Source organism: Erpetoichthys calabaricus, chromosome 8, assembly GCF_900747795.2.
Source record: "Erpetoichthys calabaricus chromosome 8, fErpCal1.3, whole genome shotgun sequence".
In the NCBI taxonomy this organism is placed as follows: domain Eukaryota; kingdom Metazoa; phylum Chordata; class Cladistia; order Polypteriformes; family Polypteridae; genus Erpetoichthys; species Erpetoichthys calabaricus.
The window spans coordinates 85,494,149-85,521,711 of NC_041401.2; the positions used below are offsets into that span (position 1 = coordinate 85,494,149).

Genomic DNA, 27,563 nt, shown 5'->3' on the forward strand with positions numbered 1-27,563 from the left:
CTGAAATAAATCAACTTTGTCATGATATTCTAATTTTATGACCAGCACCTGTATAGTGCATGTCCCAGAGGTAGCCCTTCAAGATTACGGAAGAAGTGGATATCACAAGGTCATGTTTGGAGTATAGGGGGTGGTAATTGATTTTTTTCCAGTTATATTTAATAGTTATGAAGTTTTAATTTTTATATCTTAAAGTAATAAAGCATATTTGGCTAACTGACTTAATGTAAAGGTATTTTCAAGTAACCCTAGGGCATTGTGCTCTGAGACAGGATGCAAGCAGACAGCTGCAGCTGTTTGCTTCTGTGACTAAATCACTGTATCCTACTTCAAGGCTGAGACATGAAGCTATGCATCCAGCTTTATTGAATACAGAAGGTGCCAAAATGGTTAAGCTCACAAGCTATGCTAGAAATGAATAATATGTCTGTAGCTTAAATGTATGCGTTGTTCAGACCATGGTCACTCATAATTTTGTAAGGCTTGTTTTGACCTGTGTCCAGCTAGCAACTGGATGCAGTCAATAATGATAGAAATTTTGTATAATTCAAGTAATCTCATTTTGTGACTTCTACTTGCATATAAAAACACCTTAAGTAGAAGAAAAGGGTGTGCATCTTGTGGCAGTGTGCTTCAAAGGGAGTGCTCCCTGTTCAAAGAGAATAAATGGAATATGATTTAAACTTCCTGCTGCCTGTTTTGTCTTAGAGGTTTTGGGTGATCCTGGGGAGGTGGTCATTACTACGACAAGGGTAGGAACAATAACAGACTGGAGGCGAGTCTAGGAGAGACATTTATAGGATGTAATAGCAAATAAGTGTAAGTATAGAGGAAATTGCAACTACTACAAGCACTGAAGGAATGAATCAGGCTTTATTATTTTGACAGCTTTCCTTTATGGAAGGCTTTCCATCTGCATATTTATAGAAAACAAAGTATGGGGTTTCTAGTGATGTAAGAAGTCAATGAACTGCTTCCTTAAGCAAATATAAAAGCACATTACAACACACAACATGCTTGACATTGCTATCAATAAGTTACAAGGACAGAATTAATGAATACTCATTTACCTGCATGCTTCTTGAGACAGTACCCCTCCAACCTACAAATTTCACTGTTCCTCCACTCTACACATTACACTGTTCTTAATTTTCTCATCATATGTTTCTAGATGCATTATAATCTATATATAAAATCTTTCATCCACCCTTAAAATGATGTGAGAATTATAACGTAACAAACCAAGGTCATCTGCACTTTTAAGTAATGCCTGAAGTAGCCTTAGGTTCTCTCAATATGTTATATACTAAAACTGCAACGGAAAAGAAAAAAAAAATAAAACAAAATGCCCATATTAGAGGTTATGAGGTTTATAGCTATTAATCCCCCCCCCCAGTAATACATTCAAATAAAAGTGTCACAGCCAAAATGATAGATGCAGTATAGCTGTTTACTGCATCTACAACAACAGGATTGGTACAATAAATCAGTGCCTGAAAATCCCAACCTGCTTCAGAGGCCTTAACCTGAAACCACTCTTTTCTGGTCCCTTGACAAAAATACCCAACATAAAATGACTGGATATCAGAATATTTTCAAAGATTCATTGCTATTTAAAATATTGTTTAAATATCTGTAGTTCTTTTCATGTTATCAGCATTCACCAGTTACTTGCTGAAGAAGCAGGAGAGTAAAAGTACAAGCACAGTGGAGCCATTATTAAACACATAATGTATCATTTAGCAATTTGAGTGTCTTTTGCTGCATTTATATTGCACATCATTTCCAGTTATGTTTTTGTGTCATAACAGTTCTAAAATTTGACACTGACTCATTCTTTCCTGTACACGTACTAAAACATTCTTTAATACCATATTGCTTGAGGCCAACACTGTTCTGTCGGAGGACCAAAATTGATCACTATTGGCAATGTACAGTCGTGGCCAAAAGTTTTGAGAATGACACAAATACTAATTGTCATAAAGTTTGCTGCCTCAGTTTTTATGATGGCAATTTGCATATTCTCCAGAATGTTATGAAGAGTGATCAGATGAATTGTAATTAATTGCAAAGTCACTCTTTGCCATGAACATGAACTTAATCCTAAGACATCCATTTCCACTGCACTTCAGCCCTGACACAAAAGGACCTGCTGATATCATTTCAGTGATCCTCTCATTAACACAGGTGAGAGTGTTGAAGTGGACAAGGTTGGAGATTACTCTGTCATGCTGACTGAGTTAGAATAGAGAGGTTCAATTGTTGTGAAGAAGGCTTCAGGGTGCCCAAGAAAGTCCAGCAAGCACCAGGACGGTCTCCTAAAGTTTATTCAGCTGCGGGATCAGGGCACCATCAGTGCAGAGCTTGCTCAGGAATGGCAGCAGGCAGGTGTGAGTGCATCTGCACACACCGTGAGGTGAAGACTTTTGGTGGGTTGGCCTGGTGTCAAGAAGGGCAGCAAAGAAGCCACTTCTCTCCAAGAAAAACATCAAGCCTGGTGTCAAGAAGGGCAGCAAAGCCCTCTATTCTCTCTCAGAAAAACATCAGGGACAGACTGATATTCTATAAAAGGTACAGGGATTAGACTGGGTTAAAGTCATTTTCTCTGATGAATCCCCTTTCCAATTGTTTGGGGCATCCGGAAAAAAGATTGCCCGGAGAAGAAAAGGTGAGCGCTACCATCAGTCCTGTGTCAGGCCAACAGTAAAGCATCTTGAGACCATTCATATGTAGGGTTGCTTCTCAACCAAGAGAGTGGTCTCAATCACTATTTTGCCTAAGAATACAGCCATGAATAAAGAATGATACCAAAACATCCTCCAAGAGCAACTTCTCCCAACCATCAAAGTGGCTTGGGGAACAAAACATTGAAATTTTGGGTCCATGGCCAGGAAACTCCCCAGACCTTAATCCCATTGAGAACTAGTTGTCAATCCTCAAGAGGCGGGTGGACAAACAAAACCCACAAATTCTGACAAACTTCAAGCATTGATTGTGCAAGAATGGGGCTGCCATCAGTCAGTATTTGCCCCAGAAGTTGACTGACAGCATGCCAGGGCGAATTGCAGAGGTCTTGAAAAAGAAGGGACAACAGTGAAAATATTGACTCTTGGCATAAACTTAATCTAATTATCAATAAAAGCCTTTGAAACTTATGAAATGCTTGTAATTATACTTCAGTATACCATAGAAACGTGATAAAAAGATCTAAAAACACTGAAGCAGCAAACTTTGAGAAAACCAATACTTGTATCATTCTCACAACTTTTGTCCACGACTGTATACTAACTTAAAAACAAACATAACAAACGGAATGTTTGTCTTTATATGGTTTGAGCCTGCCAAATGAAATTATTCCAGAAATAAATCAAGCTAGTGCACAATCAATAAATCTAATTTTTCACATATCAATGTGGTCCAAAATGTACCAGACTGAAAACCTGTCTTTTTACAGTCCCAACCTACATTAGGTTAAAACAGACTAAACAGCATGACATGAGCATTGCTACAATTTTGGAGTATCTGAATGGAATCAAGCTGCTGCACATTCTGCATTCCTGCCACTTATTCAACAAAATCAAATCATTCTGTCATTCCACCTATCCACTGGTCACGCCAGATCAGACCTGGAGTCTCTGTCTTGCTTCATAATTCCATCTACAGGCATTACCAGATCAAAGACTAATCAACTTAAGATGAATGGCCACATGGTAGAATAGGCATATTGGATACTAGACTCTTAAGCAGGATAAGCCCCTATATATCCAAATTGTATTGGTAATAATTTGTAACAGTCATTACATTTGATTCTGATTTGGGCACATTTAGGAACCTTAAGTTAGACAATGTTAATCTATAATGCAAGAATAAATGTGCAAACCTTTTTTCCTGCTTGATTTGTAACAGGCTATTAAGTATAAATATGAGGGCTATAGTGGGAATTTGGAACACTCTGGTTAGGTCTATGTAATAAATAGTCTGAAAGTGAAAATAGGGTCACCCTAGAACCCTCCCACGATTAAACACATACAATTATACAGAAACGGATGCTTTTTATAATTGGTGGATTATATTCTGTTCATCCCAAAGTGCTTAAAATAATCAATGAGGAATAGTTTTGAATCTTACAAAAATACATTTTTTGTCTTCCTGAAGCACAATACTGTTTCAGCAGGTCTGGTGTAAAGCACCAAAAACTCCTATCAGAGGTAACAATCACATAATAAATAGTATGGCTCATGTTGTCTGACTGATGGAAAAACATCTTTCTTTCAACTTTAACAAGACAATCTACAATGATCACATATCACCATGCTTTTTCTGCATTTACAGTACATTCAGTTTATGTATGAACAAATTATGTATAATTATATTTTCCATACAAAAATATAATGTATGGGTTTAGATTTAAACAATTTTTTTTTATTTTAAATTTTATGCACATAAATGAATGGCAGTGGATAATTTAAAATGCTTTTGGTTGATTTTTCATGTGTATCTGGTTAATTGAATAACATCAATGAAAGCTCATAAACTACAATTAGAGTAAGAAAAATATAAAATTATCTAGCAAAAGTCTGAAAAATTGCTAAACATAATAACCACCATCCAAATAATGCCACATATGATATATAGTTTAGGCAAAAGGGTTCAAGAAGGGACTAAGCAAGTCATGAAATGTTAAATCAATGGATAAAGCTGCAGCGAAAACAGTATGTCATATACGATAGTATTTTCTCTAGCGATAAAGAATATATTATGCTATGCTCACCTAACAATAGTAAATGAAATTGAGTTTATCCTGGTATTTTAAATAATTGTCAAGCCCTAAACTGGTTCAACAGGTACAGTAATGTATTTTGAAATATGTTAAATCACTAAGGATGTACTTCTACTTACCATTGCTCTTATTTCGGCAATGTAGAAAAGTTCTGTCAGTGCCCGATCCAGTGGAAGAAGCACACTAATGGTTGCTGAATCCTGACAAATGCTATTTTCCATTTGAGTGAACAGCTGCCAGAGTGGCTTCAACAATGACAGATCACAGCAGCTAAACAATTACAATGTAAACAAAATATAATTAAATATAGGAGACCCTAATATACACTAACTTACAGTCAAAGCTTACACAAATGTAATATTTAAACTACCCTACAAAGACCAAGTACAAAGAAATAATAAAGTAATGGGCACCTTTATCTGACTAGAATAGTTATCATGCAAAAGATAACTCATAGCTCCCTAAAAGTTTGCCTTTTTTAGTCACTATGCACAATATTATAAAGTTAAATTGGAGTGTAACAAAATACTCAACTCACAACTTCATTAGCAAATTATTTTTAAAGACAAATTTCCTGTATTTTTAATAAAATATGGCAGTAAGCTTTTGTTTCCAATAATTCTGAAATGAAAAAGGTTTAAGAGAGTATGGAAGGCTGGATGTATACTTGGAAGTTACTGGTTTGCATACACATTTAAAGAACCATGAAAAAGCAAGATTTAACCATTGTAGTTTAGAGTCTTACTTAGAAATCAAGAAAAATGAAGAAACAGCAACATTTTTTTTTAAAAGGAAAATAAATTATGTCAAGCAGATATGAATACATGTTAAAATTACTGTTTATTTCCTGGATAATTTTAATACTAGCAATGTTTAAATGATCATGTATTGTTTAAGATCTAGTTTGTCAGTTATCCATTAAATCAATAAAAGATTTATAAAATTAGAGAGTAGTGCAGTAGATTCAATATAAACTATTTGTATGACTTCCCTAATTAATGTACACAAAGTTATTATCACTGTTGCCCTAGGCATCTTACCTTTTTGAGCCACATGTTAGTATCTTAAGTAGTAAGTGGATGGCTCTTAATCTCTGGCTTCCTGTCTGTCTGCAAGCTACACCCACTTGCCACTCCCAAATATCAGCAAGTGGTAGATTCAGAAGAGATCTTTCATCTGATAACATTTGCTTTAATATTTCAAACCCTAAAAGATTAAAGTACATACATAACACACTGTTAAGCAAAAAAGTACTTATTTAAATAAGTAACATTTTATGCAAAGACTCCTTTCTTCAGTGATAAAAATGCAACAATGAACTAATCAATTCTGGGCAACTTATAATACAGTTACTAATTTAATTTTAATAATTGCTGTTTCTTCTCCAGATTAGTAACACTTAATTGACAGAGTGTCATCAATATACAGAGAAGCACATATACATTTCATAGTAGTTTCAAGTCTTTTCTTTTATTTACTTTTATGATTTGTGCAACCACAAAACCTTAGATGAGTCAAATTAACTGTTAGATAAAACCAGAGGTAGGACATTAAATTTCTAAAATTCCATTTGAAATTATTTCTGATTTGTCCTTTTTTCAGTATAGCACAGAAACTCACAAGCAATCTGCAATAATACCATAGTGCAGTAGAGCTCACATGTACCCATAAACCATTAGGTTTAGGTTTCTTTATTTAGTCATGTTTACACAAGAAAACATGAAATTTGCCTTCTCAGTTGCATCTAATAACAGACAGAATGAAATAAAACAGACAAATAGAAATAAGAAAGGTTAAGGTAAGGCAGTGAGATAATACATATTTACACCAAGAAAAATGGTTACAGGATATATATCCATCCATCCATCCATCCATTTTCCAACCCGCTGAATCCGAACACAGGGTCATGGGGGTCTGCTGGAGCCAATCCCAGGGCACAAGGCAGGAACCAATCCCAGGCAGGGTGCCAACCCACCGCAGGACACACACAAACACACATACATACCAAGCACACACTAGGGCCAATTTAGAATCGCCAATCCACCTAACCAGCATGTCTTTGGACTGTGGGAGGAAACCGGAGCGCCCGGAGGAAACCCACACAGACACGGGGAGAACATGCAAACTCCACGCAGGGAGGGTACAGGATATATATCAAAACCTTAAACATTATCTCCGATATTTCTTATTGAAAAGTCGTATGGCACTAGGAAGAAAGGAGTTTCTGGAATCGTATGGCACTAGGAAGAAAGGAAGTAAAGTAAATTAGTGCAGATAAGTATCTTACGCATTGATCCAAAGGAATGATATCAAGTACAAAGTAGTGTTGTTCCAATTGATCAGTTGATTTTTACTATTGGTGATCACTAAATGGACCAATCTCAAAAAATGATTTTTTACTTTCTGCTTTTCTAAGCTTTACAGTAATTTAGTTGCAGTGTTCCTTTATGCAAAGCACACATTTCCATAAACAGAGAGCAACAAGAATAACTTTAGCAGAGAAAAAATACCAGATTTTGGCTTTTACATAAATAAAGTGGAATAATAAAATGAGAAAAAGAAATTTGAGGAATCATCCTGCACAATTAGACAAATGACAAGAAAAGCTGATTTCATGAATTCAGACCTTTTTATTTTGTCCTTTAAAATGACCACTTGGTTGAGTATAAGTGGTAAGCTTGTGTTTAGTACAGCAGCTAATACTTTCAATTACAATTGAAATTGCTGCTTAGTTAACAATAGGTTTGTTAGCTTAAGAGCTAAATTTTGTCTTTTATTCGTAAACATATTAAGTATGTGTTAGCGGATTGGCGATTCTAAATTGGCCCTAGTGTGTGCTTGGTGTGTGGGTGTGTTTGTGTGTGTCCTGCAGTGGGTTGGCACCCTGGCTGGGATTGGTTCCTGCCTTGTGCCCTGTGTTGGCTGGGATTGGCTCCAGCAGACCCCCGTGACCCTGTGTTCGGATTCAGTGGGTTGGAAAATGGATGGATGGATAGCATGTATCTTCTTGATAAACATCTTACAAACCTTTGATTAAATTTGCTGATGTTTCAAGGGTTGTGTACTGTGTTTTTGTTTGTGTGTGCTATACAGCACAACATTTGCTCCTATACACAGTAATCATCGTTTTCAACCTTCTCAAGCCTACTAAGTGTTTAATTTATGGAAAATGCTTAGGGATTAATACATTTAGAAATCTTTATACAGACAACATATTTGCATCTTATGAACAATTACGCTCCAAATTGAACTTTCCAGATATATATACTGTACATACTTTTTTCCAATATGCTAATCTGAAATTCTGTTAAAAGAAACCTAACAATGAACTTCTGTTAAAAGAAACCTAACAAACTTTCTACAACTCACATCCATATCAATCCAAAGCTAAATTGGTTAGCCTTGAAGACAATGCAGAGAGAATTCAGCAATATATACACATATTTCAAAGTATTTACCCTTCAATGGTGCTAGGGAATGGGGCTTTTAAAATTGGTATCTCAGAAAAGGAGTGGAACTCGGCCACAAATAGATACACTCTGGTTCTATATGCACCAAGCACTTCTTACTTCAACTAAAAATCATACATTCCTACTCCCTGGGGAGATGTTATCTAATGGGACTAGAATTAGATCCCATATGTCACCTTTGTCCCTGGCACATTTCTCTACATAACTGAAAATGCCCTAAAGCTACGGCTCTCTTGGCGCTATGTGGCTGAATCCATCCCAAACCTTTCTCCTCTTTCCTCACTTTCTTTTTGCTGTATACTTTCTTCATTTTATCGATAAAAATTTGATCACAAAGAAAAAAATCTTACATCAGTCACATTTACCTCATTTAAAATTGTCCAAAATGCACCCAAGGTAAGACCCTTCCTGTGAGCAGCTTTACTAGGCCATATTTTCTGGGAATGGACTCAATTAACATAATTTTGGACAAAAATCTTTACATAACTTTGAGGCAGCCTTGATGTTACAATCACTCCTAATCTATTAACAGTGATATTTGGTGTTCTCAGCTGGCATTAAAGTGCATAAGGATAAGTTGATTGTAATGTCCTACACCACGCAACTAGCATGCAGACTTATTTTTCTCTGTTGGAAGAATCCCATTACACTATCTAAAACTTGGTTTTTAAGCATATTATGGCAAATTTGAAAAAAATTAATTTTCTGTTAAAAGATATGTTCTTTTATTAGAACATGGCAACAGTTTATTAATATTATTTTAGAATAAACATGCTGAGTCTGTGATTGACTCTCTCATGTAATTAATCATTTTATTATATTAAAAAAAATTGTTCTTTGCTTGTGTCTCTCATCTTTCAGTGGTTGAATTTTGTTTTGCTTTTCTTTGTTGTTTTACTCCTTTGTATTCAAATGGTTTTATCTGTTATGTTAGAATTTGTTTGATTTAGTAGCATGCCACTTTAATGTTCTGGATTTTGAAAATAAAATGTAAAAAAAGCTTGAAATTATGAAGAAGCATTTTATATTCTTTTATGTCATATGGATAAACATGTTTTGTATATGTTTTATTAGTTAAAAAAGTGTGTATTTTAAAGGAGTTTTTTTAGTATATTGATGGTAATTTAACAATAAGCCTACAGAATTTTGTTTTGTTAATAAAAAATGAATAGGTAACACCTGTGGGTCTACACTTTAATTATAAGAATGCCAAAGTTAACACTTCAATATAGAACATCACCTATTTGTAGTAAAATGAAATAAGTGATCAGTATCACCTCTAAAAAAAAAACTTGACTGGAGCCTCCCTAGTGCAAATGGGATTTAGGACAATAACTGCTTTAAAATCATTGCAAACATTCTCAAATGCAAATTCATCTAGATTCAAGGCAAGAAACAATCCTGCCCAGGCACAAGGTCATTTCAGGGGAAATATAATACTAATTATATATTAATAATTTAATATTAACATAATTATAATAATGTATGATTACCATGCACTGAAACAACTGAGGGCAGGATTTGTCATTGACTCTATATTTAGAGAGATTCATGCACCACCAGATTGCTATTAAATTGGCAATAGATATTATTTACTAGAATAAAGAGTAAAGCATAAACTGACAAGTTAGGACAGGAGCAGTTTCACTGGCATCTCATTCCTTCTGTTGTCTCAAATTAAGAATATTAACAAAACTAAAAGATCTTTGCAGAGATGTTCTTCTTATTACATAACCTTTGGGCATTCTAATAAATTATTATTATTTAAGGGAGCAGGAGTAACCAGGAGGAGTGCGGCTCAGTGCAGGTCCGGGAAGGCAGCAGGAGTCAGCGACAGAGGCTCAGATGATGCACCTTTCTTTGGTCCATGGGAGGGAAGGACCTGAGCCTAGGTCCAGATTGGGAACCCTATTGTGTGTATATGGAATCAGCAGGGACCTAGACCTGTAGACCACAGAAGAAAGAAAGCCAAGTCTGTTGGGTAGGCGGCTCCTCAGCTGCAAGATCCGGAAGGATAAGCCAGGGAGATGGAGGTATTAATGGATGGCACTAGGGCCTGAACTTAAAGGGATGCTTTCCTGCACTGTTGGTTGTAACCCCAGTTTTTAAAGAAATATTTATTTGACTGATTTCTAATCTCCACTTGCACTTTGTTTTTATGAATTCATTTATTAATTATACAAAAACCACTTCATTTTTGAACACTGGACGTTTGACTGTTTTTTTGAATAAAAGCACTAGAGCACTTTTTCACCATCCCCTTGCTTTATATGTGTTTGTCCTCATCTAACCAGGCTCACCCCAGTAATGACTATCGCGGTGTTGGGTTCAAGAGGTTCCCGAAATTGAAGAGGGAGCATGGAGGCGACCCACACCGTGACAAATGCATTTTTCAAATTTATTAAAAAGAACAGTTAAATCATGTATATTATATACAAAGTTAGAGAAATTACAAAAGAAATACACATAAACAGAAGCTTTCTAAATGGAACTAAATGTTGGTGTTAGCCACTGCCAGCAGAGAGTTTGAATCTAGTGTTAGAAAGAGAAATAATGCATGGAAAGGCACTTTAGTGATTGTACACTGTGGCTTAATCCAAATCCTGCTTACTTGTCATATCAACAATCTGGGGCTGACCATCCAAAAAAAAAAAAAAATCTGGACGGAAATGGAGATGCAATTAAAATTGGAGCAGTCAAGCTACAGGCTACTTCAGCTTCTCAAAAGCTGGCTGCTAAGATGTCATTCATCAACACTATACTTAATGAAGTTTCCAAACAGCCTTTACACCAATATTGCTTTTCTGGCTTATTGTTGTACAATGTGTTTAAAATTTTTATTCTATTTTATACTATACATGAGCAACTGTCTTGCTTCATTTGCAAACCCCTTTAAGTGGGATAAACCCAGAGCGTATAGGTGTTATAGTTGAAAAATAAATTAGACCATGCGTTAGCCTTACGTGCATCTGAAGGTACAATAAATATTATATTCAAAATATGCAAATACAAAAGAGCACAATTTACAGACGGATTTCACAGAATTGTTCAATTGTCATTTTGTCTCTCAATACTAAGTAGTCAAAGAATTGAGCTAGACCAACCGGGCCTCTTTATCTTCAGAGACTTTCTAGAACTCCTCCAAGTAAATCTCCAGATATTCCCTGGTGAGTTAAGAGATATAATCAACTTGAGTATACTCTGCTTTGTATACCACCCAAAGGATATGCACAGGGAGAAATCTAACTACAAGACCAAACAAGTTTAACTGGGTCCTCTTGATTTGGAGAAGCATCACCTCTAGTGTGATGTCCTTCCTTTTAGCTGAGCTCCTTGTCCAATCATGGAAAGTAAGCCCAACATTCCTGCACAGAAATCTCACTTTAGCTGCTTGTGCTTTAAATTCCTATCCAGCGCTCATGACCATAAGTGAGGATGGGGATGTAGAATGATTGATGAATTGAACTGTTTTAAAAATATTTGGCAAGGAATCTGCTAAAGATATGCTAAAAAAAATATGAAAAAGGTGCAAGCAAAACAGTCATGGTAAAACATACTGTAGATGCTCTAATAAGAGGCAAATAAAGCAAGCAATGTCATCAAAAAAAAAAAAAAAAACTTAATTCCATACTACATCAATAAAGTTTCCAAGTTTTGGATGTGTAAGAGAAAGCATACACAATATTTAAGGTTGTAAATGAGCACCCCAAGTTTGTAAAATTTTAAATACATTTTAAATTAAATTGTCTGTATAAACCCTTTATGTCATACCAATAGGAAAAGAATGAACAAGCCTACGACCTTGTCCCTCTCCAGTAGATTGGATGTATTTTTTAAATACTCTCTATCATAATTTCTCACTTACACAATCATAGATATATTTCTAAAATAATACAGATCCTAATCACAGATATAATTAAGCTTAAATAGTATAGATCCTAAAAGCAAAACAAACCAATGCCAGAACTACAGCAAATTCTGGAAAGTGAAGGAAAACGATTCACAAAATGCAAAGGCCTACACAGCAGTTAATGACACAGTGTATCTGGCAGAAAATGCCTAACAAACTAACTTTTTGTTAATATTCTGTTTGGTTGGTAGTACTGTATACAGTACTTGTCATCTGTTACTGGTATGTCCCTGTGTTTGACTGATTAGTAGCAGACTTGTTATTATCGGCATGCAGGAGGGGAGACTTTGATTATTCTCTAAAACTACCAGCAAGTCACAGTTTTTGCAAAAGTCATTTTCTTTATTTTTTACTTTAATAAATTATACATGAAACAATTAATAATTCACTTGTACACGAGGCACAAAGTTTCACATTGTAATAAGCACTGTTCATATTCTCTTTATATAACAACCTTTTAACATTTGACAGAAAATAATTTGACTCACCTGTTTGAAATCGTCCACGGTGACCACCAGTTACAGTAAATTTGTATCCCCATTCTGTATTACTCATGTCAGAAATAAATCTAAAATATAATGTATCCCCTGAAGAAAAAACACAATAGTTGTTAGCACAATCTGAAATACAATAAAAGCAACAAATGGAAATTGTTTCAGTTTCTAAAATCATAAAAAATATCCATCAATCTTCAATCTTGTGCATAATCATATTCACTATTAAATAAGCTGTTATTAAGTAGAAACCTGTGCTGGCTCTACTTTTACCAGAGGTGTTTAGAGTCCAATTAATATGCGATTTGATTATAGAAAAATGACTACATTACTCACATGTATCTGAAATTCCACCATTTTTAGTGCTACTTCAAATAAAACTCAACCTACAATTTATAAAATATGAACTGCAATTTGATGTGTACTTTTACTTTGTTACTAATTTACCTTTGGATGCTTTTCTAATAATTAAATGCAGTAAGGCATTTTTACTTTCTCAGTGAGTGGGATGCATGAAAAAATAGGGTGCAGAACAGACATACTGTACAAGTACATATGTCTGATGACAAGTTGTGATATCATAGGGTAAAGAAAGACTGAAGGGTCTTACTTTGAAATTTTTCCTAGTAGTTTTCTTGAAATTAGGCCAGTGGTGAGATAGCCAATCATAAAAATTAATCACATTAAAAAATTAATGCATCTGTTTATTGAGGAATCTCAGCCTGACCAGCAATCCAGTCAGCTTTATTTTTTTTTTTATTAAAAAAGGAAACTCAAATACTTCTAAAGTATTAAAAATAGAGATAAATGTTTTGAATGTTTTAGAGAAGCTGTGATGGTCACAATTCAGACATTTTACAGCTTTACATTACTTGCCTTGACTGCATACTTGAATAAACCACACATATGACTTATGTTGCGTCGTTTCAAAGCTGATGCAAAGAGTGACAACTCAGAAGGCCTTTTCCAATTTACTTGAGAAATGGAATAAAGAAGCATAAAAAAAAGGCTTGTCTAAAACCTGTTAAAATTTTCCTGTCAACGTTTACCAACTTGAAACCCTATTAAATAAAAAACACACCAACATTTACCTAGTAGTTGGCTTAAGCACAATCTATGAAACAGTATTTTTTTTAAACAGAGGCTTTGAATACATTTTTAATTAAGTGCATATGAAGTTGAAAGAATTTGTAGTCAGTCTATGACATATTGACAGCTGATAGAAGTGAAATTGAAAGAGAAAAACACAAGAAGCTCTACAAAACAAACAACAATGCAATTCAGATTCACAAGTCAGAAAAATCCCTTTCCTTTTGCTGAACTTTAAAGCTACTGTATTCTTACGGCTGTTTCTTAACTGAGTGCATTAGTAATATAACAAAAAATAAGATGATTATTTCTTTTAAAATGCATTTTAAGACAGCTAACTGTATTTAAACAGTTTCTGTAATAATATCTTACTAGTCTTCAAAGCTAATAATTTCTAAAAGAACTTGCCTGGAATTTCAAAGTCAGTCCATTTTTGAGGTGATCCACTGAAACTGTGAAGATCCTGCACAAAGTCACTACTGCTGGCCATCAGAAGCTCATCGCAACCATCCTCTGTGCAACATCGAGAGTCAAACTTTATTGACAGGTAGATTGCTCCAGGGATGTGGACCTTATCCTAATGACGATAAAACCATCTTAATTGCAAACATAAATTGCTTCATAACTTGGCTTAAATAATATGTTAACAAATGAACAATAATTCTTGAAATTAACAATTCCGGGAAATGCATGTATGGTAGATCTTCCACGCTTTTAATTTGTGGCTACAAGTACTTCAGTTTCAAGCCAACAAAATGACATTAGATTTTCCTTACATTCCGAAAAAGGATAATGCAACAGAATATTCCAAAAACAATTTGTGAAACGTTAGAATTTTTTTTGAACTAGAACATGGAGTAGAGTACTAATAGGGAAAAAATCCTGTGACAAATGTTATCTAAGAGAGACCTAACTTTGACACTATCGAGTTAAATTGTTGATTTGTATACCTGATCACACCACAGCAGAGCAGAAGTTTTGCTATGACAGTTACACAGTATACACACTATCCATTACCTGCTGCTTAATGCTGAATACAAAAATTACTTGATGAAACAAGCTTGAAAAGCTTGAAAGAACTCAGGTGGGAACAATTAACTTTAACTGCCACCCAATGCATTTTAAGACTGAGTCATGACAGAGTATCACTAATTCATTGGTGATGGACTTTCAATGAATACCCACTGACTAAGCAGACTAAGTGCTTAGACGGCACTGGAGGACGTAATATATGTCAAATTGTCTTGTCCAATGTGCATCTCTAATATTATCAAATAACAATAGGAATAGGACCTTAAATTTACAGAAATATCTAAAATACTGAGTAACTTTAGTATATTTCAAATAGAATAAACCAATGACAAATAGTCTAAAGCCATCTAAAAGCACTCACCTCATAGGTGGTGTTGTTGTCATAGGGATGCTTTGACTCTCTGACTTGTACAGCCATCCCGGGTTCTTCCATGAACTGGCAAGCTGTCAAAGACAAACTTGCCAGCATATTCTCACTACTTCCCTGCAACACTTTCTGTAGAATCTAAGCACATAGTAGTTTAAAGTTAGTTTTACTTCTTTTGAATTATGATGTTTGTAGATAACACGCTCTTACCTTCTCCCACTGCTGCTTTTCTTCTAGTTGCATTAGCATGTCCAAGATATAAGCCATGTGTGAAGATCCACTGAGTTCTAGAATTTCTTCAGTAACTACCATGCCATTGGGCCACTCAGCTAGCAGAGATGCCAGTACATGTCTTGCATATAGAGTTGAAATGGCTTCATTAATTTTGAAAAGGTACTGTCGTACAGACTTGTTACTACGGGCTTCCAGCTCCTTATGTAGAAGAGCTGAGCTTTTAGTTCTTCTTTGTTTTGCATAACTAAGCTGCAAGTCACTATCGACATTAGTGATTAGCTTCTGGGTCACAAGGTTGGTTTCTTCAGCTGCCTTTTCACAACGATTTGGCTTAGACTGTACAAGAAAAAAAACAAGCTTTTTGAAACAGCTATTTGAAACAGGCACCTACTAGAAATTTATCTGAACTGTTTGTAAAAATATATTTATTATATATTTTATATATTACCTTCAAATAAATATTAATCTACCTTATCACACTTATAATAAAAACTGGTGAAACAATTATTTTAATCCAACAACTGTATTGTATTTAATAATTCCTGGAAAAAGGTATTAAACATGGCAAAAAAAAAATGAACAATGGAAAGAACACAACAATATACTTAGTTAAATTCATACAGCAACATAAAATTGATGTAAAAAGTGGAATTTTTTCCTGAAAAAACTACATTTAATTTGTTATTTAAACTAGCCAAACTAAACCTGAATGCAACTGCATTTATGGAGAACCTTGAAAAATAACATGATTAATATAGTGATAGTGTCTTTGTGCAAAATGTGGGATTAGCCTAACCAATGTAAATGAAATTACTTTTGAGATGCTTAGCATTATTAGAATATTAGAACAATCTAGACAAGAACTGGCCATTCAACCTAACAAAGCTCGCCAGTCCTATCTGCTTATTTCTTCCAAAAAAACAGAGTTTTGCAAGTTCCCAAAGTCTTACTGTCTACAAGACTACTTGGTAGCTTATTCCATGTGTCTATTGTTCTTTGTGTAAAGAAAAACATCCCAATGTTTATGTGAAATTTACCCTTAACAAGTTTCCAAACGTGTCCCCGTGTTCTTGATGAACTCATTTTAAAATAGCAGTCTCGATCCACTGTACTAATTCCCTTTATAATTTTAAACACTTCAATCATGTCACCTCTTGATCTTCTTTTGCTTAAACTGTATAGGCTCAGCTCTTTAAATCTTTTCTCATAATTCAACCCCTGTAGCCCTGGAATCAGCCAAGTTGCTCTTCTCTGGACCTTTTCTAGTGCTGTTATGTCCTTTTTGTAGTCTGGAGACAAAAACTGCACACAATACTCCAGATGAGGCCTCACCAGTGCATTATAAAGCTCGAGCATAACCTCCTTAGACCTGTATTCCACACATCAAGCTATATAACCTAACATTCTGTTTGCCTTCTTTATGGCTTCTGAACACTATCGGGAAGTCAAAAGCTTAGAGCCCACTATGACACCTAAATCCTTCTCATAAGGTGTACTCTCGATTTTCTGACAGCCTATTGTGTATTCAAACCTAATATTTTTACTTCCTATGTGTAATACTTTACATTTACTGAAATTAAATCTGCCAAAAAATCTGCTATCCAAATCGTTCTGTAAAGATGCAACAGATTCCAAATTGTCTGCTAATCTACATATCTTGGTATCATCAGCAAACTTAACCAGCTTGTTACTTATATTTCTATCTAAATAATTTATATTATTAAAAATAGCAGTGGCCCTAGCACTGACCCCTGTAGAACACCACTCTGAATGTCAACCAATTCTGATGAGGTTACTTACACCATCATCCTCTGCTTCCTGTGTCTGAGCCAATTCTGCACCCATCTAATCACTCTGAACTCCCACATTTTTAGTTTGAAACCCAGTCTCTCATGTGGCACCTTATCAAATGCTTTCTGAAAGTCAAGATAAATCATATCATATGCTCCACTTTGATCATATCCTTTGGTTGCCTTCTCATAGAATTCCAGCCTGTTAGTAAAACACGACCTCGCTCTTCTGAACCCATGCTGACTGTTCCTAATAACTCCTGTCCTTGAAAGGTGTTGCTCAACCTTATCCTTAATTCCTTCCATTCATTTTCCTGTGATGCAAGCTTACTGGCTTATAGTTGCTTATATCTGCCCTGTCACCCTTTTTAATGGGATGATATTTGCCATTTTCTAGTCCTTCAGAATCTCTCCAGTGCGAATTGACTTCCTAAGAATATGTGTCAAGGGTTATTATTGGTTTCCTTGGGAAACTTCACTAATATAATTAAAATTATATAAAGAACAAAATATTTATTTAATGTCAATGCTTAATAAAAAGTTATATATGGGGTATTTTAATCAATATTTTTAATTTACTATGAAATTGTAAGTTAAAGTCATGTAAAAAATGTATTAATTCTAAATGATCAGCAGATAAAATTTTAGGAAACAGTCACTCTGAAGATATTCGATACCACTTGATTATAGGAAGAGAAAATTAGATTTAATCAGTTCTGTGATGTCAAAGGGACATTACAGTAATCCCTCCTCCATCGCGGGGGTTGCGTTCCAGAGCCACCCGCGAAATAAGAAAATCCGCGAAGTAGAAACCATATGTTTATATGGTTATTTTTATATTGTCATGCTTGGGTCACAGATTTGCGCAGAAACACAGGAGGTTGTAGAGAGACAGGAACGTTATTCAAACACTGCAAACAAACATTTGTCTCCTTTTCAAAAGTTTAAACTGTGCTCCATGACAAGACAGAGATGACAGTTCTGTCTCACAATTAAAAGAATGCAAACATATCTTCCTCTTCAAAGGAGTGCGCGTCAGGAGCAGATAATGTCAGAGAGATAGAGAAAAGCAAACAAATCAATAGGGCTGTTTGGCTTTTAAGTATGCGAAGCACCACAGCACAAAGCTGTTGAAGGCGGCAGCTCACACCCCCTCCGTCAGGAGCAGAGAAAGAGAGAGAGAGAGACAAACAATCGAAAATCAATACGTGCCCTTCGTGCTTTTAAGTATGCGAAGCACCGTGCAGCATGTCGCTTCACGAAGCAGCTGCACAGAAGGTAGCAACGTGAAGATAATCTTTCAGTATTTTTAGACAAGCGTCCCTATCGTCTAGGTGTGCGAACAGCCCCCCTGCTCAATCCCCCTACGTCAGGATCAGAGAAAGTCAGCGCAAGAGAGAGAGAGAGAAAAGTAAGTTGGGTAGCTTCTCAGCCATCTGCCAATAGTGTCCCTTGTATGAAATCAACTGGGCAAACCAACTGAGGAAGCATGTACAAGAAATTAAAAGACCCATTGTCCGCAGAAATCCGCGAACCAGCAAAAAATCCGCGATATATATTTAAATATGCTTACATATAAAATCCGCGATAGAGTGAAGCCGCGAAAGGCGAAGCGCGATACAGCGAGGGATTACTGTATTGTCATATACACAGTACACTTAAATTGTTACTTACAAGTGTTAAGCAACATGCATGCTTGTAATGGATCTTGAATATCAAATCAATATGAAACCTTACATGAGATCCAGACACTGGCAAGTAGTCACAAAGTTAGCTAACACCCGAGATACTGTTGAAAACATTAAAAAGCTTCTGTTTTAATAACACATTTTTTAAATTCTACAGGACGAGTTAGACATAGATACAGATGGAGTAGGGTAATGTGGACTTTAATCAAAGAGGAAGAAACATGGACAATGCTAAGTTACTAAATGCAAAGTAAAAAGCTTTACCAAGGCTTACATAATAAGCAGGTCAAGGTGTGTGTTGAAAAGGGAATCATCTGAATGGAAAGCAAACAACTGGGGCAAAAGTCTATTAAGAATGCATTAGGCTTGAAAAATATTAATTACAAATGTTTGCAAAATCTTCTGGTTTTACAAATTTAACTGGAATATAACAAATGAAAATTATTGATAAAAATGAATAATACAGGGTGAGTCAAAATTATGTTAACGTTTGAATGGCGGAAACAATTTATTCACAAAACATACTTCATATGTGCAAGATAATTTACAGGAATGTCTCAACCTATTCGCCATCATGTTCAACACATGTATCATATGTGGCACAAATTGTCCACAAAAATTGTATATAAATATATACATAGTAGTACCATTAGTGTTAACATTATTTTAGACTCACCTTATATACTTAACATACATTATAATTTTTAAAATCTATGTTGTTCAAACTAAATCTAGGAAATAATTTAAAAAAAAATTAAAAATTAAATAACTCACCACACATGGAATGACAATCATGTCCGTGTCTACTGCTTTAGTATTCCTTTCTTCAGACCGTGTCCGCTTTCTGGGCTGCCATTTCTGTGCCAGTTTTCGAATAGTCTCATCTGTTGTTATTACATCTCCATCAAACCTGAAGGAATATCATGCAAAACCTGAGACATGTAATTCTTAATCATAGCTGAAATAAATGCTATGGGTTCAAGACCAAAGAGAACAAATCTAAGATTAAACCCAGTGAACATATTTTAAAGCTTATAATGTTAGCTGCCTTAAAGAAGGAAATCAGAGGTAAAATTCAGCTGCTCATTTAGCAGCTCATAAACACTGCATTCTGTACTCAATCTAGATGGTTTATCGTGTGGTGGGTGCAGCAACGCGCTATCACCGCATGCTCCCAGCCTCATACACAGAGTGACTCAGCCATCTCTTTTTAACCTTGATTCACCAAGACCTTTGTCTTCTGGATGCTTTGTTTCTAAAATCTGCATTAACTAAAACTGTGCTGTTGTAAAGATTAATGTAACAAAATTATGTGTAGAAGGGAGCTGTGTCCCATTCAAAGCTGGTTCCTTTAATACACTGTAAATCAGTATAGGAAAATATAAAGATTACTGAATCTAACTTAAACAAAACAAAACACAGTATCTAATGCTTATTTAACATCACAGACTTCCTAAAGTGCTTGAGGGCTAAAATTAATTAACACTAAAAATGAAGATATACCAAACATTACACTTTTGATTAAAGCCAAAGATGAAAGAAACCAATTGTCCTGGTGAAAGGCTTGCCTTGTCAATGTATACAGTAATCCCTCCTCCATTGCGGGGGTTGCGTTCCAGAGCCACCCGCGAAATAAGAAAATCCGTGAAGTAGAAACCATATGTTTATATGGTTATTTTTATATTGTCATGCTTGGGTCACAGATTTGCGCAGAAACACAGGAGGTTGTAGAGAGACAGGAACGTTATTCAAACACTGCAAACAAACATTTGTCTCTTTTTCAAAAGTTTAAACTGTGCTCCATGACAAGACAGAGATGACAGTCCCGTCTCACAATTAAAAGAATGCAAACATATCTTCCTCTTCAAAAGAGTGCGCGTCAGGAGCAGATCATGTCACAGAGATAGAGAAAAGCAAACAAATCAATAGGGCTGTTTGGCTTTTAAGTATGCGAAGCACCGCGGCATAAAGCTGTTGAAGGCGGCAGCTCACATCCCCTCCGTCAGGAGCAGACAGAGAGAGATAGAGAGAGACAGAGTTTGTTTTTCAATCAAAAATCAATACGTGCCCTTCGAGCTTTTAAGTATGCGAAGCACCGTGCAGTATGTCATTTCAGGAACCAGCTGCACAAAAGATAGCAACGTGAAGATAATCTTTCAGCATTTTTAGACGAGCGTCCGTATCGTCTAGGTGTGCGAACAGCCCCCCTGCTCAATCCCCCTACGTCAGGATCAGAGAAAGTCAGCGCAAGAGAGAGAGAAAAGTAAGCTGGGTAGCTTCTCAGCCATCTGCCAATAGCGTCCCTTGTATGAAATCAACTGGGCAAACCAACTGAGGAAGCATGTACCAGAAATTAAAAGACCCATTGTCTGCAGAAATCCGCGAACCAGCAAAAAATCCGCGATATATATATATATACTGTATATAAACATATGTACTTATTGGCTCCTGTATTTAGGATATAGCAGGTTGGATAATGGACGGATGGACATCTCAATGCATAGCCGTATTTGCCCGTTTTCGTTTTTTTTCTTTGTTCAGTAATATTTCAGTAAACCCGGAGCTTGTCAGTTCAAATCCTGGTACTGACACCACTGTGTGACCCTGAGGAAGTCACTTCACCTGCCTGTGCTGCAAAAAACAAAAGTAATGTAACAAATTGTACCTCAGATGTTGTAAGTTGGTGGAATAAAGGCATAAGTAAAATAGATAAATATGTATTATACACATAGGAACTATTAATTTATTTTCAGTTAAGTCATCTGCAGCAAACTTTTATAAATGAGGGTTTCTGATTTTTAGATAGTGCAAACTGTTTCTTCTTCATTGACGTTTTCTCTTGGGAGAGCTTTTTTCATTTCATTGAAAATGAAAGCAGCAGCTGCCAAAATATGTAGCTTTCTTATTAATTTTTCAACATTGTGTAAAATAAATGTATAAAGTAACATAAAAGGTTTAAATACTGGTTATTCTTTTACACTAAAATATTACTAAAGAGATACAAAAAAAGTAAAATGGATATGTTCTTTTTCTTTAAGGAGATTAAATATTACTGAAGAAAGAAAAAAAAAAATTAAACAGCCAAATGGGGCTATGCATACGAACTTAAAAGGTTTAAATAAAACAGAAATATATATTTTATTTTTACTTGCTTAACTTGTGGAGGGTGTATCCTGTAGCAAAGCCCTAACTTATTTACTGAAACGGGCTTTCACGAAAAAAGTGTTAAAAACAGGTGTAAAGATATTGACAATAAGCTACGCAAACCCAGGAAGACATGGAATCGTTTAAATCAAGTATCATTACATCTTCCTTTCTTAAAGAGAAGTAAGGCAGTACTTATAAGCTTACATATTTATATATAGACATACATATATATATACATATATATCTGAAGCCGTGCAAGCACACTCTTGAAAATGCAACGTATAGTTGTACAGAAGAAAAGCAATCTTGCCTCAAATGAATGGCAACCTTTTGTAGGTCTATGAACTTAATTTAAACTTTAGGTTTACACGGTGCTTTCTTTCCGAAGTTCCTGCACTCATGAATATGTCTGTATGTGTCAGTTGGTCAAATCCACGCGCTTCGCACCGGCGAAGTACCGCTTTTAAATTTTTATTAAGAAGAAAATAAAACGTTTTTAAATTGAGGGAAAATATACTAATAACAGTTTGTTAAGGATCTGTTTTTTTGTGAAGCTGCCTTTACTCGAGTGATCACTTCGACCTGACTTGGTGGCCAAGTATAAGCGTTACCTCGTAGGTAACCACCCATACAATCAGATTGTGAATCAGACTACGAATGCCGTGAATGTAATTACACACTCACTGCACTTGCTTTCGGTAATCGAACCTCGGACGTCAGCGCTAGAGGGGCTTAGCAGCGGTGAAGTATTGCTTTTAAATTTTAATTAAGAACAAAAGAAAACCTCAGAGCTTTGATTCCCGAAAGGGAGTGAAGTGAGTGTCCGGTTACCTACCAGGTAACGCTTATGGTTGGACAGCAAGTGACGTAACATCAGCCACGGTGCCTTCAGTTGTGAGAAGCAGATCATAGAATGATTGAAAATAGTTTTGCATTTACCTTTTTAGTAAAAGGCGAGCTTTTAAGCCTGAGAAATCACCCCGTAAATGCACACATTTAATTGAACATGTGTTAATATGTATGGTTACACGGTATTAAAAGACAGTGAAGAACGTGATTTACCTTTGTTCCCGCGTTTGATAAAAGGCGAGCTTTTAAGCCTGAGAAATCACCCCGTAAATGCACACGTTTAATTGCACGTGTTAATATGTATGCTTACACAGTATTAAAAGACACTCAAAAATTAATGTCATTTACCTTCGTTCCCGCGTTTGACTCGTGCTGTAAATCTCTTCCTTGTTTTTAGTTCACGTGATTACGTAGGAGGCGTGATGACGCGATACGTGACTCCGCCTCCTCCATTAGAGTATATGGACAAAAAATATGTTCCAGTTATGACCATTACGCGTAGAATTTCGAAATGAAACCTGCCTAACTTTTGTAAGTAAGCTGTAAGGAATGAGCCTGCCAAATTTCAGCCTTCCACCTACACGGGAAGTTCGAGAATTAGTGATGAGTCAGTCAGTCAGTCAGTCAGTGAGGGCTTTGCCTTTTATTAATATGTATAGACTAGCAAAGTACTGTGTTAAAGAGGTTATGTAAACATATATATACATAAACATAGTGTATATACATAAATATATACATATACACATCCACATATATATACATATATCAACATATATATACACATACATTTTATATATATATATATATATATATATATATATATATATATATATATATATATATATATATATACACACACACATGCAGACACATATACATATATATACATATACATATTTGTATATCTACATATATATACACATATATACATATATATACATATACATATTTGTATATCTACATATATATAAACATATATACATATATATACATATTTGTATATCTACATACATACACATATATCTATCTATATATATATATATATATATATATATATACTAGCAAAATACCCGCGCTTCGCAGCGGAGAAGTAGTGTGTTAAAGAGGTTATGAAAAAGTAAAGGAAACATTTTAAAAATAACGTAACATGATTGTCAATGTAATTGTGTTGTCATTGTTATGAGTGTTGCTGTCATATATATATACATATACACATATACACACACATATACACACATATACAGATATATTATATATACATATACACATATATTTTTTATATATATATATATATATATATATATATATATATATATATATATACACATACATACATACATACATATACACACATAGATGCACTTACAATAACATAGAAATCAATATAAACAACATTAATATCATTATCATATGAGAATATGAAGTAATATATAAGAAGCACATTTCATATAAATATAAATAATTAAACAGTAAAATCTTCTTGTATAATTTGCTACCGTGGCTTTTCGTTGGTCTGTCCAGGATATTTAAATCACCTGTAGCTTGCAAACTGTTTCACCTATTGACTTGAAATGTGGTACACATATAATACGTCACGTCTGCTATCCGCTTTATGGGTGATGATTGTATTACTCTTTTTATGTTTATTTTATTTTAGAATCAACTCCTATCTGCGCACACCAGGGCGGCCGTGGGCAGATGCGTATGGTGTATTCACTCCATGTTATCGTGCATTGCGCTGTCACTGGTATTTTGATAAAAGAATTTGAACAATATATAAGAAGCGTATAAATTATTAAACAGTAAAACATTAACATTTAAGAAGTAAAGTTACATTGAGTACTACTGCAGTGCCTTCGGGTATACCTCATTTTTTCTTTGCCCATTACATGCTTAAATGTATACATTTTTTGGTGTACCTACCCGAGAACACGCGACATATAACCGACCGTGGGAGAAGCATGGATTTTAAAGAAGCGTTGAGTTCATCTGCTGGTCTCCCTCGTGGAATAACTGGTAATGTTTCACTAAAATCTACAGCGAGTAAAACGACATTACCTCCTTTTTTTTTTGTACGATCTCTGAGATGTTGCTTTTTTCGGTTCAAGGCTTCATAAGCTCTTTTATGTTCCATGGTGTACTTAATAAGTACTAATTATCCCAAACCATCATCTTTGAATGTTGCAAGACTTTCGCCTTGTATGTAGATCGGGGTAATTACATTCATTGCATTCCTAGTCTGAATCACAATCTGATTGTATGGGTGGTTACCTGGCACTGTAGGGTTGCCACCCGTCCTTTAAAATACGGAATCGTGCCGCGTTTGACAATGAAATTGCGCGTCCCGTTTTGAATCAATACTGGACGGGATTTATCCCGTATTTTTTTTATCATTTTTTTTTTAAAGCAGCGTCTCATGCAAATCATCCCACACGCATTTTATGAAGATGCCTCCTTTCCTACTTTTGATTGGGTAATACTTGATGTCATCGTTAGTTTGATTGGTGTTTTTAACTGTCCAGTGAGGAGGGCGTGTCTTTTAAGTAGAGTCTGCAAAGTGTTGGCACTGAGATGTGGCGTCAGCGCCATAGTTGAAGCCCCTAACGTTGCGGTCAGCAAGTCGGCTAACATCCGCCATGTGCCGTCTTTCAGTTGCGAGAAGCAGATCATAGAATGGTTGAAACTGTTGCCCCTAACGTTGCGCCACGGCGTGTGGTTCGTTTATACCTCGTGTCTTCTCATTAAACTTTTATCTCGCGAATATGTTATTGCAATCCGCAGCGGGAGCGTTTCTATAAACTTTATTTAAACTTACGTTTTACACCGTGGTTTGTTTCCCTTATGAACATGCTTGTATGCTTAACTCGCTCCGTTCTCAATTGTTTAATTAATTTTTTGCTCTTCGCTGTTTGCGGCTGTTCCTCCATTTCCCCCTACTTCGTTCTTTTATCTCGCGAATATGTTATTGCAATCCTTAACGGGAGCGTTTCAATAAACTGATTGAAAATAGTTTTGCATTTAACTTTTTAGTAAAAGGCGAACTTTTAAGCCTGAGAAATCACCCCGTAAATGCACACGTTTAATTGGACATGTGTTAATATGTATGGTTACACAGTATTAAAAGACAGTGAACAACGTCAGTTACCTTTGTTCCCGCGTTTGATAAAAGGTGAGCTTTTAAGCCTGAGAAATCACCCCGTAAATGCACACGTTTAATTGCACATGTGTTAATATGTATGCTTACACAGTATTAAAAGACAGTCAAAAATTAACGTCATTTACCTTCGTTCCCGCGTGCGACTCGTGCTGTAAATCTCTTCCTTGTTTTTAGTTCACGTGATTACGTAGGAGGCGTGATGACGCGATACGTGACTCCGCCTCCTCCATTACAGTGTATGGACAAAAAATATGTTCCAGTTATGACCATTACGCTTTGAATTTCGAAATGAAACCTGCCTAACTTTTGTAAGTAAGCTGTAAGGAATGAGCCTGCCAAATTTCAGCCTTCTACCTACACGGGAAGTTGGAGAATTAGTGATGAGTGAGTCAGTGAGTGAGTGAGTCAGTCAGTGAGGGCTTTGCCTTTTATTCGTATAGATATATATATATATATATATATATATATATATATACACACATATATATATACACATACACATATATATATATATATATATATATATATATATATATATATAGCTGATTAGCCAGTGGATTCGCTCACTGAGTGCAAGAGAAAAAAATAAAATGTATGTATAAAATAAGTTAAATTGCCAAATTTATTTTTCCACAAATAAAGAGCACTTACAATAACATAGAAATCAATATAAACAACATTAACATCATTATTATTTGAGAATATGAAGTAATATATAAGAAGCACATTGCACATAAATAAAAATTATTAAACATTAAAATGTTCTTCTATAAAACAGTACCGTGGCTATTTGTTTGTCTGTCCAGGATTTTAAATGAGCTGTAGCTCGCAAACCGTTTCACCTATTGACTTGAAATTTGGTACACAGATACTACGTCACGTCTACTATTCGCTTTCCCACACATATGAACACATATATATATATATATATATATATACACACATACATATACACACATATACAAACACATACACATATATACATATATATACATAGTGCGTTGCAACACGGGCTGTGATTGTTACATGGGAGGGAGACGACAAATCACAGCTTCCCGCTTTGTAATCGGGCTTGTGATTGCTGCTTTGACAGATGCCCAGATCCCACAGTATTTCCCCTTAGGAGAGGCGTTAGGCAAGTGTAATTGAATAGCGGTGGTGCAAGTTATTACTCTTTTCATCTTTATTTTATTGTAGAATCAACTCACAGCTGCGCGCACCAGTGCGTGCGTGGCGGATGCGTACGGCTGATGTTTTCATTGTCTACCACCTTCGCTAATCATTCTTGAGGCAGATTGAAGACTTAAGTGCCAGCTTAACTGAAAAATTAAAGAAAACATACTAAGTTTTAAAAGAAATCAGTTTTAACGGGAAAAGATGCCGACGAAAGAAGAGAAGCAGCGGGACGCTAGGGTCAAGAGCTGCTCATTAAGCAGCAAGCGCATCAACCTCTGAGCAAACGAATGGTAAACGTACAGAGAAAGAGGATAAATACTATGAATGGTCATGTCAAGTGTATTCACTCCACGTTATCGTGGAGTGCGCTGTTACTGGTA

The 27,563-nt window shown here is 35.4% G+C and overlaps 1 protein-coding gene across 1 annotated transcript in view; it reads right to left on the bottom strand.

The window, feature by feature from the left end:
* zzef1 (zinc finger, ZZ-type with EF hand domain 1) overlaps nucleotides 1–27,563 on the bottom strand; it is a 281,144-nt gene that overhangs the window by 16,471 nt on the left and 237,110 nt on the right. The window contains exons 47-53 of the mRNA XM_028807021.2: nucleotides 19,629–19,764; nucleotides 15,353–15,712; nucleotides 15,137–15,280; nucleotides 14,152–14,320; nucleotides 12,649–12,747; nucleotides 5,821–5,986; nucleotides 4,900–5,050 (exon numbers count right to left, since the gene is read on the bottom strand). Coding sequence (XP_028662854.1) covers nucleotides 4,900–5,050; nucleotides 5,821–5,986; nucleotides 12,649–12,747; nucleotides 14,152–14,320; nucleotides 15,137–15,280; nucleotides 15,353–15,712; nucleotides 19,629–19,764 — 1,225 coding nt within the window. The remainder of the gene's footprint in view (nucleotides 1–4,899; nucleotides 5,051–5,820; nucleotides 5,987–12,648; nucleotides 12,748–14,151; nucleotides 14,321–15,136; nucleotides 15,281–15,352; nucleotides 15,713–19,628; nucleotides 19,765–27,563) is intronic.